The sequence below is a fragment of the Spermophilus citellus genome (assembly GCF_964194105.1).
Source record: "Spermophilus citellus genome assembly, chromosome: 17".
NCBI classification, from domain to species: Eukaryota; Metazoa; Chordata; class Mammalia; order Rodentia; family Sciuridae; genus Spermophilus; species Spermophilus citellus.
The window spans coordinates 29,071,957-29,087,098 of NC_138199.1; the positions used below are offsets into that span (position 1 = coordinate 29,071,957).

General features: G+C 45.0%; 1 protein-coding gene across 2 annotated transcripts in view; it reads right to left on the minus strand.

Moving 5' to 3' along the window:
- The window catches only part of NXN (nucleoredoxin), a 150,395-nt gene that overhangs the window by 12,035 nt on the left and 123,218 nt on the right, over positions 1-15,142 (minus strand). For both annotated transcript variants that reach the window (XM_081272279.1, XM_081272278.1), the window contains exons 3-5: positions 13,105-13,238; positions 12,470-12,570; positions 10,894-11,000 (exon numbers count right to left, since the gene is read on the minus strand). In XM_081272279.1, the coding sequence (XP_081128405.1) occupies positions 10,894-11,000; positions 12,470-12,570; positions 13,105-13,238 (342 nt within the window). The remainder of the gene's footprint in view (positions 1-10,893; positions 11,001-12,469; positions 12,571-13,104; positions 13,239-15,142) is intronic.

Here is a 15,142-nt window from a genome sequence, read left to right on the forward strand (position 1 = left end):
AAGACAGTGTCAGGCATGTGACTGCGGTACATAAACAGAAACTCACTCAGTAAAATATCTGTAGTCAGATTCTGACCCAGAGAAGCCCCTGTGTTTGGCACACAGATGGGGAAAAGTCCACGCCCACTGTGCCTGGCTGGTCCCCTTCAACTGACCTCTGGTTTTGGCTCTATAGCTAGAAGAGTGTGCTTTCCTCTGATGCTGAATCAGAGGTCTAGAAAAGGGAACTCGCCTGTATGGATGTCTGCTCTGTGCCAGGCAGGACACAGATGCTACCTCACTTAATCGTCATAACAGGTGACTGCAGGGAGCACCACTATCCCTGCCTTATGGATAGTCAAGTGGCCTACCACTGTCACCCAGCTAATCAGTGGTCTTGCTGGGACAGGAACCCTGTCTGCCTGTTGCAAAAGCTGCAGTTCTCTGTCAGGCCACTGCCTTTGCTAAGGATTCTTCTAGCACCTGAATGGGGACTCTCCTAACTAGGACCAGGAAGAGCCCCTGTAGAAGCAGCTTCGCGTACCACCTTCTTCCCTCCTGTCTTCCTTCCAAAGCAGTAGGGAAAGAGGCTGAAATTGCTTCTCCGTCATGCAGTCCCTGAAGTAGGTCAAGACTTCTCAAGAGGAAGTAAGACAACACCTCAACAGGAACTTACAAGGAATGGCAAACTTCTAATTAATGGCATTAAACAAAACATCTTCCACACCATCAAGGAGCTTCTTGCAAGGGAATGAAAAACGGACAACTCATTGCTGCTTAGCTAGGGCTTGTTGTTCCCAGCCTGGATGGCTGGAATGTTGAGGGAAATGACAGTTGAGACTCTAAGGAAGATCAGGCAAGTCCTTTAATTTCTTTGAACCTCATTTCCACAGCTATCAAATGCAGATAATGGCATAATTCTGTCTTAATTGTTGTGGGGAGGAATAAACAAGATTTAAAATGTAAAAATATTTCTAGCAGAAGATCATGTATATAGTAAGTGCTCCATTAAGTATTGGCTATTATTGTAAATCAGTTCATTTTTTTTTAAAGAGAGAGTGAGAGAGGAGAGAGAGAGAAGAGAGAGAGAGAGAGAAGAGAGAGAGAGAGAGAAGAGAGAGAGAGAGAGAGAGAATTTTTAATATTTATTTTTTAGTTCTCGGCGGACACAACATCTTTGTTGGTATGTGGTGCTGAGGATCGAACCCGGGCCGCACGCATGCGAGGCGAGCGCGCCACCGCTTGAGCCACATCCCCAGCCCAATCAGTTCATTTTTTAAAATGCCATCTCTAAACTGATGATTTGAGAAGTGGAGGTGTAGAGGACTGGTGCCTTGTTCTACTGAAAGCAAAGAACCCTTAGGCTGGGCTGGGAAAGTTAGCTGAATAACAGAAGAGAGACAATGTCAATACTACAGCAAGAGTCCCAGGAATAGGATGTGAGAGCGATCTGGCTGCAACATCTGTCACCCCATTGATCACCAGGGTTGATTCGGTTGATCTGGCTGGCTAGGCGGGTGTCCCTTTCCTCCCTCACCGCTCCATGTGCGTCCCTCCCAAAGCTGTGTGCTCAGTCGAAGAGGACGACCTTCCCCGATAGAGGAGGACCGTTCTTCGGTCAAGGGTATACGAGTAGCTGCGCTCCCCTGCTAGAACCTCCAAACAAGCTCTCAAGAGTCCCAGGAACAGTGATGCCTGTCATGCATGGGGCTGGTGCTCTTTTATTTGTGCCAACTCAAACTTAAGTTTCAGGCTTAGAACAAACAGGTTATCTTCCTAGAGAGGGCTCAGGTCCAAGCTCCTAGCCTTAGGGAGCTGGGCTGGACCTCAAGTGGTTCCTAAGGAGCCTTCCCATTATCTCCCTCAAATCACAGAGAAGCCTGTAATCCCAGTACTTGGGAAGCTGTGGCAGGAGGATGGCAAGTTTAAGGCCAGCCTCAGCAACTTCATGAGATCCTGTCTCAAAAAATATAAAGGGGGGGCTGGGGATGAAGATCAGTGGTAGAACACCTCAGTGTTCAATCCTCAGTACAACCAGGTGCGTGTGGGGGGCGAAACACAAAGAAGGAACAATGAGGCCTATGAAACCAGCTCATTCATTCCTCATGGGAGGAGCCTATTTGTGACTATTTAGAACAATCTTGAAGCTAAGTGTACTGAGACTATTTTTCTATTGCTAAAGAGATAGAGTTTGTGGAGGTGACGGGGCAAAAAAGTTGAAATCATCCGGGACCTTGGGGAGAGGGAGAAAGACACACGGGATTGCAACCCAGGTTTCTTTGCATCTGGATGGCAGCATGACCTGAGGGTACTTGGAATAATTCCCCCAAGATTTCTTGGGGTTCGGAGGAGAAATCAACAGAAAAGCGGATGCTCAGACAGGAAGCATGGTTTAGGGCACATGGCAGGGAAAAATACTATGTAATCATGAAAACAGTCATTATAAAGACTGTAGCAACATGGAAATGGTTTGTAACATATTGTTAAGGAAAAAATGCTACCTGTACATTACAACTGCAAATAAGTACCTGTGTGTACTGACAGACCAAAAGAACTCAGAAAAGTGGAAACAGTTATGTTAGCAAGGCAGAAGAGTGGGCCAGATGAGCTGTATATATATTTGGGTTTTCTTTTTTGTTTTGTCATATTGGGGATCAAAACCAGGGCCTGGCACACACAAGGCAAGCTTAGGTTTTCTTATATGGTATCATGATGCATGGATTAACATAGAATGAAAAATCAGAATTGAAGGGCAGCAGGGTTGGATAAGAATGAAATACAAGCCCATGACTTAGCCAGATCATTGCCAGTTGTTTGTCAGATCCTTTTTCCTCTCCTCTTACTGGTTCCCCCAAACTTTCCCTTATTTAGAGAGCTAAGGAGGGGAAGAAAGCAGCTGGTTTGGGCGAAACTCAGAGAAACCCACAAGAGGTTCCAGGGATGGTTCTGAACATACTTGAACTGGGCCAGCAGGTCCAAAAGCTGCTCAGGGAGGTGCCTGTGCCAGGAGACAGGCATGAACAATTCAGAAAAAAATCTAGAAACAACCAACTGCCCATTAGCAGTGGAGCAGATAAATCAACTGGTACATTCATATAATGGAACACTTTCCAGAACTGAAAATAAATGAACTAGATATAAAGGTCAACAGGAGTAAGTCTTGAAAACACACTGGTAAGTGAGAAAAGCAGGTTGCAAGACGATATTTCAGCATGACAGCATTTTAAGCATGCTCCTAAACGACACACCAAGCAAAACTATATATTATTCATGGATTCATATATATGCAGGAAAAATGTGGAAACAGCTTGTGAAGTTACACATTAAATGTATGGCAGTGTTTCCCCAGGGAAGAGGAAAGAGAAAGAAGGAGAATAAAAGGACCCTCCCCTTAGTCTGTAATGCTCCCATTCATTTGTGTTTTCTTTATATCACTTTCGGATGCTGCAGACTGAACACAGGGCCAGGAGCCCATTTGTTTATATTTTAAATACCTGAGCAAAAATGTCCATGGAGGGGTGGAGGCCCATGGGTGTTTATTACAGTATTCTCTGCCCTTACTTGCCTTTTTCTGTGTTCTCACAATTAAACACGACATACAAAATAGAACACTAAGGCCACTGAGTAGTTTCCCAGGCTGCCCCCAACGTGCTCTCAGCAGCTGACGGGGCCAGTTCTAGACAGGCCGCACCAGCCCTTTGAATACTGAGATTTAGCTTAAAAAAAAAAAAAAATCCCAGAATCGGCAGCTTGCCTTCTACTGATAGGAAAAAAAAAAAAAAAAAAAGAAAGAAAGAAATCTAAGTTCCAAATGTGTACTTTTTATATCTACAGATTTTTGCTTCAAATCCATTTTTTTTAAAGGGCAAGAAAGAGGGCAAAAGGAAGGGAGAGAGGAGAAAGGAGGGAAATAGAAGGAAAGGAAAAAGGAAAGGGAGAAGAAAGAGTGGAGGAGAAGAAGGATGGAGCAAGAAAAAAAGAGAAACTGAAAACTCAATGCTAGGGCAGCAAAGGGCCCTCACCCTGTGGCCTCCCAGCCACTAGGCCAAAGCCGCTGACCTGGTGGCCCTCCCCTCAGGGCTGTTTGCTGGCCAGAGGCTATTCTGCCAGGGGCAGGGGTGGACAGGCATCTCTCCAGACCCTGCACAGCCCTTAGGCTGCCTGTCCTCCCAAAGGCTGGGGGCAGGGGACAGGGAGAGGGGAACAAAACCAGTTAGAGCCCTTAGCTCAAGAGAGAAGGGACACTAAGCCTCTGAGCTGCAAAGAACAGGGTGTTCTCTGACAGCCCAGGATTACTTAGACAATTGCTAATGGGATTTGCCCTTTGCCAAGTGTGTCTAAATGGTTTCCTTAGAAAGGCATTTTTAAACAGCTTATAAGGCCACAAACTCCCCAGTCTGCATAAAACCCTGGGAGGAGAGAGGCCTTAGACCCAGGGGAAGCCAGCTATGCCCATAATACAAAGGAAATGAATAGAAACTAAATGCCAGGTCCTCGGTGAGCTTGGGTAGCCCTGTGAAGACCACCAGTTCACACAGCCTGGGCTAGGTCCACGACACCCAAGACAGTCACAGCAACCAGTCAGCTGGCAGCGGCAAGGCATTTGTGCCATCCAACCAGGGGCAAACTCAACCAGCAAGGTAGCAAGACCCTGTCTTAAAATGAAATATAAAATGGGCTGGGGGTGTAGCCAGTTGTAAAGTCTCCTGGGTTCAATCCCCAGTACCAAAACAAAAACAGAAAGCATAATGGTAAGTGAAGAGAGAGAGAAGTGGAATGAGAGCCCCACGCACACAGGAAGAGCCACACAGGAAGCAGGTGCTCACCCAGAGACAGCCCTGTGTGATCTGCTGAAGACTGGACACTCATAGAGCCAGAAGCCTGCTACGAGTGTGTTTGTACATGTGTACACGCACGTGTGCATTTACATCTAAACATGAAGTTATAAGCACAGAGTTACACAAAAGCTCAGAAATATTCAGATTCAATAAAAAAAAAAACCTGACAATTTTGTGACCCTAGAATAGAGTATGAAAGAAAACAGCTCCTTCAAGGCCGAAGGTATTCAGAGCTAGACTGCAGACCTGTAGGCATCCAGAGAGGCCAAGCAACATCCAGTGGAGGGATGGTGCATCCTGTAGGGGGAGCTGCCAGCTTCTAAGACCAGAGAGAGCAGTGACACCAGTTAAACCAGGGCTCTGAAGGTGAGAGGAGCAACCTAATTGAGAGCAAGGACATGGCACTATAAACAGGCTGTGGGTTGGGCAGGAAAGCTGGTTACTTGCAAACTTGATGCACTGAGAAGATACTTTCAAAGAGTTGGAATAATCTTAAGTGGGCATCTTTCAAACCTAGGAAGATCTAGAATTAAGTTTAGAAAATATCAAACTCATTTATGTTTTTATATATCAAAAAATCCAAGCACATTTAATATATAACTCAAGATTTAGATTTAATTAAGAGAATGTGGTCTGTTATAGTAACAGGTTCATCCTAGGATTCCAAATATTAAAATACATTATCGAGAACTTGATGCAAACTTGTGTTTTGTTTTGTTTGGAAATTGAACCTAGGGTGCTTAAACACTAAACCACCTCTCCAGTCCTTTATATTTTTTACTTTGTTTTTTTATTTTGAGACAGAATCTCACTGAGTTGCTTAGGACCTTGCTAAGTTGCTGAGACTGACTTTGAACTTGTGATCCTCCTGCCTCAGCCTGGTGAGCCAATGGAATTGTAGGAGTGAACTCTGCAGACTTGAGATTTTTAAGTTGGACCCTGTGACAGTGATTCCACATTTAAGATAACCTAAGAATCATCATATTTGTGACTAATTTACTGGAGTGACTAGATGGACTCAAACACCAAAGAACATTTTGTTTGTCCTTCAATTAAGTATTTTTAAGAGATTTAAGTATATAAATCAGTTATAAATGTTTAAAGGAGTAAACTCGAAGTTTGTAAATGGGTTCAACAGATCCCTAACAAGAAGCTACTATAATTCCCTAAATATATACATAGAATTAAAAATTCAAAAGCCAGGTGGAGTGACAAGTGGCCTCATCCCAGCCAGCTACTTAGGAGGCTGAGCCAGTAAGGTTACTTGAGCCCAGGAGTACAAAACCAGCCTGAGCAACACAGCAAAACCCAAAATCAAGGGGGCGGAAGGGAAGTGGAGTACTGACTGATAGGGCTGGTCCTTTGTGAGGAGAAGAGACATCAAAGCTCTCTTCTGCCATAAGGACACGGGGAGAAGCTGGCTATCTGCAAGGCAGGAAGAAAACTCTCACCAGGACACAAATCTACCATCATCTTATCTTGGTTCTCCAGCCTCAAGACTGTGAGAAATAAAGTCTTGTTTAAGCTGCCCAGTGTGTGGTCTTTTGTCCTAGCAGCCCTAGCAGACTGAGCTAGTCGCTTAGTGGGTGATGATTGTTGTTGTTTCGTTTTGTTTTATGGCTAAGATAGATCCGAGTATATCATGAGGTGAAAAGGAGCTGGAGGAGGGGCTGGAGTGTGGCTCAGTAGTAGAGGACCTACCTACATGTGTGAGGCCCTGGGTTCAATCTCTAGCACTATACAAGGGGGGTGGGGAGAAAAAATGGAAGAGACGAAGAGCAAGAAACTAGAACAAAGGTGGAGGCTTGGAGAGTAAGGATGAGACTGTGAATGAGGAGAGGGGGTAGGGCTGTTCAGAGACATGGAACCTGATGAAGTTACAGGAAAGTTTCATGGCACAGGGGGACACTTGGGGAATTCAGGAGAGCTACCCATATTGCCACTAATACAGGTCTGCTGAGGAAAGGGGCTAGAAGAGGAAGAGGGGAAAAGATCAAGGGGAAGGATGTGATGGCCATGGGACCTCTGTTGGTGATCACAGGTAAGTTTCCAGCTGGCTGCTCTGCATCCCTGGACCAGGGTCCAGCCTATGCAGGGCTGTAGAGGCACGTTCTCAGCAGCCCTGCGGCCCACTTCAGGCTGCTTTGGTGACTAGTGGGATGAAAGCTTGCCTGAACTTGTACTTGTGAGAAGAAGGCTTCTGAATGGTAAGATCAATGTGAAACACTGCACAAGAACTTAATGACAACCTGTGCTTCACTGGGAAACCAGCTGCGTAAGCCTCATGGATGACAGACTCCCACCTGTCCCATCTCACATGCCCTTACGTAGGTGACAATGTGAGGCTGCGAGGAGCAGAAGCAGGGAGATGGCCTCCTCCCTTCTCCATAGGGCAGAACTGTGTGAGGCTAGACAACCTGTCAGCAGGGCCCTGAGCTCCAGGGTGAGACTCAGTGTGTCCACCAGAATTATCAGTGGATGACCTGACTATGAGATTTCTCTTCCAGTCTATGAATGTCAAAATGGTCAAGTCCAAGGATGCCTCAGGCTTTCTGTGATATTTCTGTGATACGGCCTCATCAGCCTTATCTCTGCTCTGCCCCAACAGCAAACCTCAGGCTTTCCTGAGGTATCAGTGTGGGGCAAAAAAGTAAGCACATTACAAATATTTGTCCAAAGGTTTATTTTGACCTTTGTCTTTAATGTCCCAAACCCTTCATCTAACCCCACCTATTCTATAAGGCCCTGCTCTACAACTACCTTGTCCGGGAAGTCTTCCTAGATTAGTAGCTCTAAAGCCAGGGTTTCCTCTGAACCTTATTCTATTAAATGCTGCCGTGAGGAAACAAGGGGCAGGCAACACTGTGCCAGGGAGAAGTTAGAAGCCAGAGAATGAGGAATTAGGAGGTGGGGAGTTGGAAAAGTAGATATTTCCAAGCAGAAGAGAGATTATCACAGATGGCAGGGGATGGACATCATGGAGTCGGCAGACCAGAAAAAGGAAGGGTCCAATATGAGGCTGGGCTGCAAAGAACACTCATGGCTGGAGCTGGGTTCCAGAGGAATCTGACATTCTTTCAGTGTAGCTGTCTGGCTGCTGTTTGCCTAAGGACCAGGTCTTTCCAGATCAGCTTTGTGATCCTTACCTAAGGGTTCCTTGTAGTCTTGGACCACGTATGTACTTCTCATCCTTACGATGCCAGGGCCTAAGACTGCACCAAATGAATGAGCCTCTGAAATTCATCCCTGTATTCTCTTCCTCCTCCACTGTGGCCACCTGCTTTCTGGCTGTCTGAGCCACCCCTAACAATCATGGCTCCTATGTCCACAACATGTGCACGCTGACCACTGAGAATCAGAGGGAGAGTTCAGCTGAGTTTCTAGGGTCTAGCACAAAAAAAGAATTGTGGCCCATAATGAAATTTGAAGTATACAAAAGATCTTAAAATAAGTAAGTAAGTAAGTAACTAAGTAAATAAATAAATCCCAAAACCTGGGGCTAGAGTGTAGTTTAGAGGTAGAGAGTGTTTTTAGCATGCCCAAGTCCCTGGGTTCAAATGCCAATCCCCAGTACCAAAAACCCAAATGAAACAGAATAAAACCAAAACTACCACCTGCTTAAGCTTAGCTTTTACTGGGTGCTCTAGGATAATTTCTTGAGAATAAATTCCTATAAGTGGGATTTATAAATTAAGGCTATCAAACTGCTTAAAAAAAGTAACTTAAGGGTACAAGTCATTTTCAAGGCTGTTGATATATATTGCCAAATTGCTCTCCAAATTTATATCCCTATAAATCTCTTGATTTATATCCCTACTAGCCATCTGCTATCTTTCCCTACACTGGGATTAGATTATCATTTTTAGGGGGTGGTTCTTTGCAAATGTGATAGATGCAAATTTAGTGTTCTCATCTGTAAATCATGAAATTATGCTGAATATTTTTCACATCCATACTGACAATGTATATAGGGTAAGTTGTCTGCTTCATATCTTATATCTTCTACTAAATTGTCTGTCTTTTTAAACTGGTATCTGGAGAAAGCGCTTCCTTTATGAAAGAATATGGATTCTTTGCCATACATGTTACTAATATTGTTGGTTGCCTTTGTTTCAACATTATTATATTCTAAAGTTTATCTTCTTTAGGTGATAAAATAAAAATTTTCCTTCTATTCCTCTCTGCGTTAGCCAACAAATATTTGTAATGTGCTTACCTTTTGCCCCACACTGAAATATTCCCATTTTACTGAACAAAGAGAGGTTAAGTAACCTGATCAAAGCCATTGTAGTGGGGCTGGGATGTTGGTGGCCTACAATAAGGTGGTGGTAATAAATGTGGAAAGAAATAAGACAGAAAACAATATCCTAGGAGAAGATCCAGAGTGCCCACACCTGGCAGGAGAAGGAAAATTGACAATCTTGGCCTATCTTTGAGATGCCTCTGGGAGAGTATATTCCAAGGCTCAACCACATCACAGAATCATATTTTTTGCCTACTAGTACACACACCCACACACATAGCTGGAAGGGGAAGAACAGAGGCCAGATTGTGGTTGAGGAGCCTCTGTTAGGGAGTCAGAGGAGGCCACACATGGGAGATACCTGCTGGTATGTACAGGTAATGGGGATTTGAAAAATCCCAGGGTTGTCCCATTATTACTGAAAGGCCAAGATGGAAAATCCATGGTTAGCAGAAGAGGTAGGGCACAGGTGCTCTTGGATATGGCTCTAAGAGACAACAAAGTCTTGGTAACACTTAGGAAAGATTTGGGTCCTACCCAACCTACTGGTGAGTCTCACTGTAGCCAGGGAAGGAGCACTTCAAGTCACAAGCCAGAATAGAGGCTGAGGCTCAGCCACGTGGAATGTGCTGGCTGTGCAGTTAAAAAAAGACAGTCACATCTCCATTTTAGGAAAATTGCAGAGTCAGTTTGAGGGTGAAGAACTGAATCCTGCAGGCATAAAGGAAAAAGCACAACCCCCATGTAATTTTGGGATGGGTGATGCGAATGGAACCTAGGGCCTGAAACATGCTAGACAAGCTATCTGCCATTGAGCGACACAACCAACCCCTAGTTTAATTTTTATACTTGCCAAGTAAGTACTTCACTAAGAAAAAGTAAAGTACTGAACGAAGTATATTCGTTCTGCTGAAGAATGAGAAGGAGTTTTTTTGGGGGGCGGGGGTGGACACCATGAATTAAATTCAGAGGTGCTTAACCACTGAGCCACAGTCCTTTCAATTTTTATTTTGAGAAAGGGTCTTGCTAAATTGCAGAGGCTGGCTCCTGTCTCAGCCTCCCAAGTTACTGGATTACTGGCACGTGCCACCATACCTGGCAAATAATCATTATTTCTGAAAATCACTATGATTAGTACCTGAAGTCATGGTTCTAGATACTCTCAAGCAATTTCCTTACCCAAAAGGTTATTACCCACCATTCAGCCCCACCATGATGCTTCAGGAATTGTGAGAAGCGCTTTATGTATATTACATATTCATGCTCTAAACAATTTATCATCCCCCCTTTTCAGAAGAGGAAACTGAAGCTCAAGAACTCTGAGTGTTGGAACTAAAGGTCACTCTCTGTCACACACTGGTCTGTTTGACAGTAAAACCTCATTGTTTTGGCCTTGTCATTTGGGAGCATGTGTTCCGCGGCCCACCTATGTTTGAAGCCACTATGTCAGAAAGTGAGAAGTAACTGTCTCACCAGGACAAGTACTTAAATCCACACCAAGTAATTTTTAAAATGGTGAAGAATATGAACATTCCTGGAAATAAAGTTGTTTTTTTTTTTTTTTTTTTTTTTTTTTTTTTTTTTTTTCTGCTAAAGGGAAAAGGATGTGGGCTGGGGCTGTAGCTCAGTGGTAGAACACTTGCCTAGCATATGTGAGTCCCTGGGTTTGATCCTCAGAACCATATAAAAATAAATAAATGGAATAAAGGCATTGTTAAAAAAAATCTTAAAAAAAAAAAAAAAAAAAGGAAAGGGATGTGGTGAACCTAGAGGGCCAATGGGCCTTGGTTGCCATCTAAGGAGCCACATGGAGTCGGGGCCTGGGATGCCTACCTTGGATTCCATATAGCCGGTTCAGGCGCGACCTCCGGGCCTCATCAGTGTAGGGGACAGCAAGCCAGGGCATCTCACTGAAGTACTGTTTGAATGATTCTTCTGACCTGCAGAGAGACACCCATGGAGAACAAGGCCCTGTTATCCAGAATACACCTCCATTCAGTCCTCCCCACCCATTACAGAGTTGTGCCTGAAGCCCCTATAGGGCTGGGGTTCATGACATCATGCTCCTTGGACACCAGGCAATGGGAATGTTCTGTTCTACCCATTCTGTGTTCACCAAGAAGCAAATGCCTCCACACAGCACAAACTGAAGCGCCATCCTGGCCACTGCAACATCCCCCTTGCTCACATCCTACCAATTATGCTCATGCCTCGGTGTTCATTTTCAACCCAGACAGGTCTTTCTATTCCAGGGAGCTCAGACATACACAGCTATTGTATTCCCTGTGATATTTCTACTCTGCATAGGGAACCGTGATGTGTACAAGACCACAATTCAAAACCAAGCATACACCTGTGAGTCCACATTTAAGAAATTCTAGGGAAGACAAAACTACTCACGTGATAGTGGGTACATCCGAGGTTTCTTGGAGCTGGAATTTGGGGATGAGGACTGATTGATAAGAGCCACAAAGGAATCTTTTGAGTGATGGAGACATTCTGTATCCTAACTTTGACGATGCGATTATATAGGTAAATATATTTGGCAAAACTCACTGAATTGTGTACCTTAAAGGTATTCATTTTATTGTGTAGAAACTATATTTCAATAAAAGTAATGTTGCTTAAAGTTTTTTAAAAAGGTACTGCTCCGCCTGACATGCCTTTAGGCTTGCCCCCACTCTACTCGCTGAGACAGGGAGCTGTGGAGAGGAACCGTGGGCCATTAAGACAAGCATGGGATAGTGCGGTGCCAAGTTACATAACAATGTGCAAAAGGCCTTCCGCGTGCCGAGCCGGCCTCTCAGCAGCCCTTCTGTGAACAGCGTCCTGAGAGACAGAAGTGCCTGGGGACCCAGGCTGAACAGGGCTGGAATTCTGAGTTGAAGGAAGCTTGGTGATGCGAGACATCGGAAAGAGAAGCAGAGGAAATTGAGGCTAAAAGGACCTGAACTTGCTCTGTCTTTCTTGCTTTTGTGATTCAAACAGCCCCCTGACAGAGTGCATGACCGGGGCTAAGAAAATGACTGCATGTGCACCAAGACAGCCGTCACATCCCATCAGGCGCTGGCTCTCTTCCATCCTCCCCACTCTGTATCTTTTCCTCACAATCTAGAAAGCTGTTTGAACAAATTGGAAAACAAATCCAAATCCCAAATGGCCCAGGTCTGGATTGGGATGTGCCCCAGTGTTCACAGCAAGAAGAGGTTTTTCTCGGTTCCCTTCCGACAATTATAGGAGCAAATGTGAAATGTATCTATCTGGCCCTCTGCCAAAAGTGCCAGATATGCCTTCCCCAAGTGCTGCCTCCACTCCTACAGCAAGGAAGTAACAAGTGTAAGGTGAAAGAAATGGATGCTAACCACCTCGGGAAAGGGAAGCAGCACCACCCTGCACAGGCACGTCTCACCTGTCTGCGCTAACGAAGATGATCTCAAATTTCTGGCCGGCCTCCTTGATCTTCCGGTAGGATTCCACCAGCACCCGTGTGAGGCTTCGGCAGGGTGGGCACTGAAAGAAAAGAGCAGGACCTTGCTGTGTCATCAGAGGAAGACCCAAGTGGGATTGGGACACAAAAGAGGTGGAACTGAGCTTGCTCCTCTTCATGAACCAACATTCAGTACACAAGGGCCCCCTGCTCTGTAGTGAGCCAGCAGGCAGTGGCTAGAACAGTCCCCTTGGAAACCCTTAAAGGCTCATGTGAATGGGTTAAGGGGAATATTTTTTCAGATCAATCAAAAGAAGTCATTTTGGGGGCTAGAGATTTAGCTCAGTGGTAAAGTGTTTACCTAGCTTGCACAAGGCCATGGGTTCTATCCCCAGCACTGAAAAAGAATTTTTTTTTAAAGTTAGTTTCTTGCTGCTATTATCATTTGCAACATTAAGCACTAATTGCATGCCAACACTGCATCAGGAGCAGGAGAAGACAAGAAGGCCAGAGATTTCCTGCCACAGCAGACACCCCCAGATGCCAACCACAGCTAAGCTCAGTGGTAACATCAGTGCTCCTATTTGTCTGGACTTAGGGGGGGACCAACCACTCACCCAGTGTGCGGAGAAATAGACTCCCACGTGAGACCCCTCCAGGCTGCTGCTCTCCAGGGACTGCCCATTATTTCTAAGTAAGGGCCCTGCGATGACTTCCCTGAAGGGCTTAGGTCCCCACGGGAATTCCAGACCTGAAAAAGCAACAGATGGCAATGTTAAGACTCCTCCTTATGGTGAGGGGCCCAGGAGCCACTGAGCTGCAGGCAGGACAACTTCACCATCAAATACTATCTGTTAACACAGCCACGGGATATGCAACTCACAGGAAACAAAAGAACTCATCCACTACCTGTGGGGCAACAGCTCCCAAGCCTGCATGGGGCCACCTCTGGATACAGAAGCAAGGCTGAGGACAAAACTGAGCAGACTCCCCAGGTAATTCTGATGGTGGGGCAGGGCTGCAAATCCCTGCCTCAGGCGTTAACCACAAATTGATGCAATCTAAATCCTAGCATCTCAGGCATTCTCAATGCTGACCACATGTTAAAATCTACTGGGGAATTTAAAAATATAATGCTCCGGGGCCCCATCCCCAGAGAATCTGATTATATTGGTCTGGGTTGGAGCTAAAGGAACCAAGTGAGAATTTAAGTCTAATAAAAGGAAAGATTAAAACCCAGCCAACCCAGATGGTCAACATTCTGATAATACCTAAGCTCCCGGCGGAAGAGTAAATAATATGCTCTCAATTCTATAGAAAAATATGTTCTTACAGGATGGTCTGTGGCCCACTGCCTCAAAATTGCCTGAGGGATCCAGGACTAGAGGGAGAAGTATAGACCAGTTTTAAAAAATGCAGATGGCCAAGCCCACCCTGAAATAAAATAATATAAAAATCTCTAGGGAGCCAGGCTTGGTGGTGCACGCCTATATTCCCAGTGACTCTGGAGGCTGAGGGAGGAGGATTGCAAATTCAAGGCCAGCCTCAACAATTTAGCCCCGCCCCAAGGATGTGGCTCAGTGTCTAAGTGCTCCTGGGTTCAACCCTTCTAACCAAAATAAAACCAAAAAACAAAACAAACAAAAAAAACTCTTGATTCCAATCTTTGGGGTGTATGTGTGCATGTATATGTGTACGTGCAAGTGTGTTTAAATCTTCACTGCAACACAGACAGCAATGAAACCATGGTGAGAAAGGTTGAGCATCCCTAACCTGAAATTTTAAACCGAGTCCTTTTCTTTTTTTTTTGGTACTAGGGATTGAACCCAGGGGTGCTTAACCATTGAGCCACATCCCCAGCCCTTTTTGGTGTTTTATTCAGAGATGGTCCCACCGAGTTGCTTAGGGCCTTGCTATGTTGCTGAGGCTGGCTTTGAACTCTCGACCCTCCTGCCTCAGCCTCCAGAGCTGCTGGGATTATAGGCATGCGCCATCTTGCCCGGAGAGTCATTTTAGTGCTCAAAAAGTTTTAAGATTCCAGAGTATTTCAGAGTGTTGGATTAAGAATGTTCAACTGGTAAAGTCTGTGCAAATATTTCAAAATATAAAAAATTCTGAAATCTGAAACATTTCTGCTCCCAAGCATTTCAGATGAGGGATACTCAATTTATCTTTAAATTGTGAGAGAGAGAGGGGCTGAGGTTGTGGCTCAGCGGTAGAGCGCTCGCTTAGCACGTGCAAGGCACTGGGTTCGATCCTCAGCACCACACATAAAAGTAAATAAATAAAATAAAGGTATTGTGTCCATCTACCAAAAAAAAAAATTGGGAGAGAGAAAGGCCCCTTTAGTCTGCCTCTGATTGTGAAGGTAACAGCTGCTGCTGAGAGAAGCACTGGAAAGCCGGGTGTGGTGGTGCAGGCCTGTTATCCTAGTTACTTGGGAGGCTGAGACAGGAGGGTGAAAAGTTAGAAGGTGGCATGGGCAACTTAGTGAGACCCTGTCTCGAAATAAAAAATAGAAATGACCAGGAAGGTAGCTCAGTGGTGGAGCAAATCCCCAGGATGGCAAAAAAGAGAAAGAAAGGGAAGAAAAGAAAAGAAATAGCACAAGAGGTCAGTATCTTGGTTTTTGCTGCTTTTCAACAGCCTCCTTAG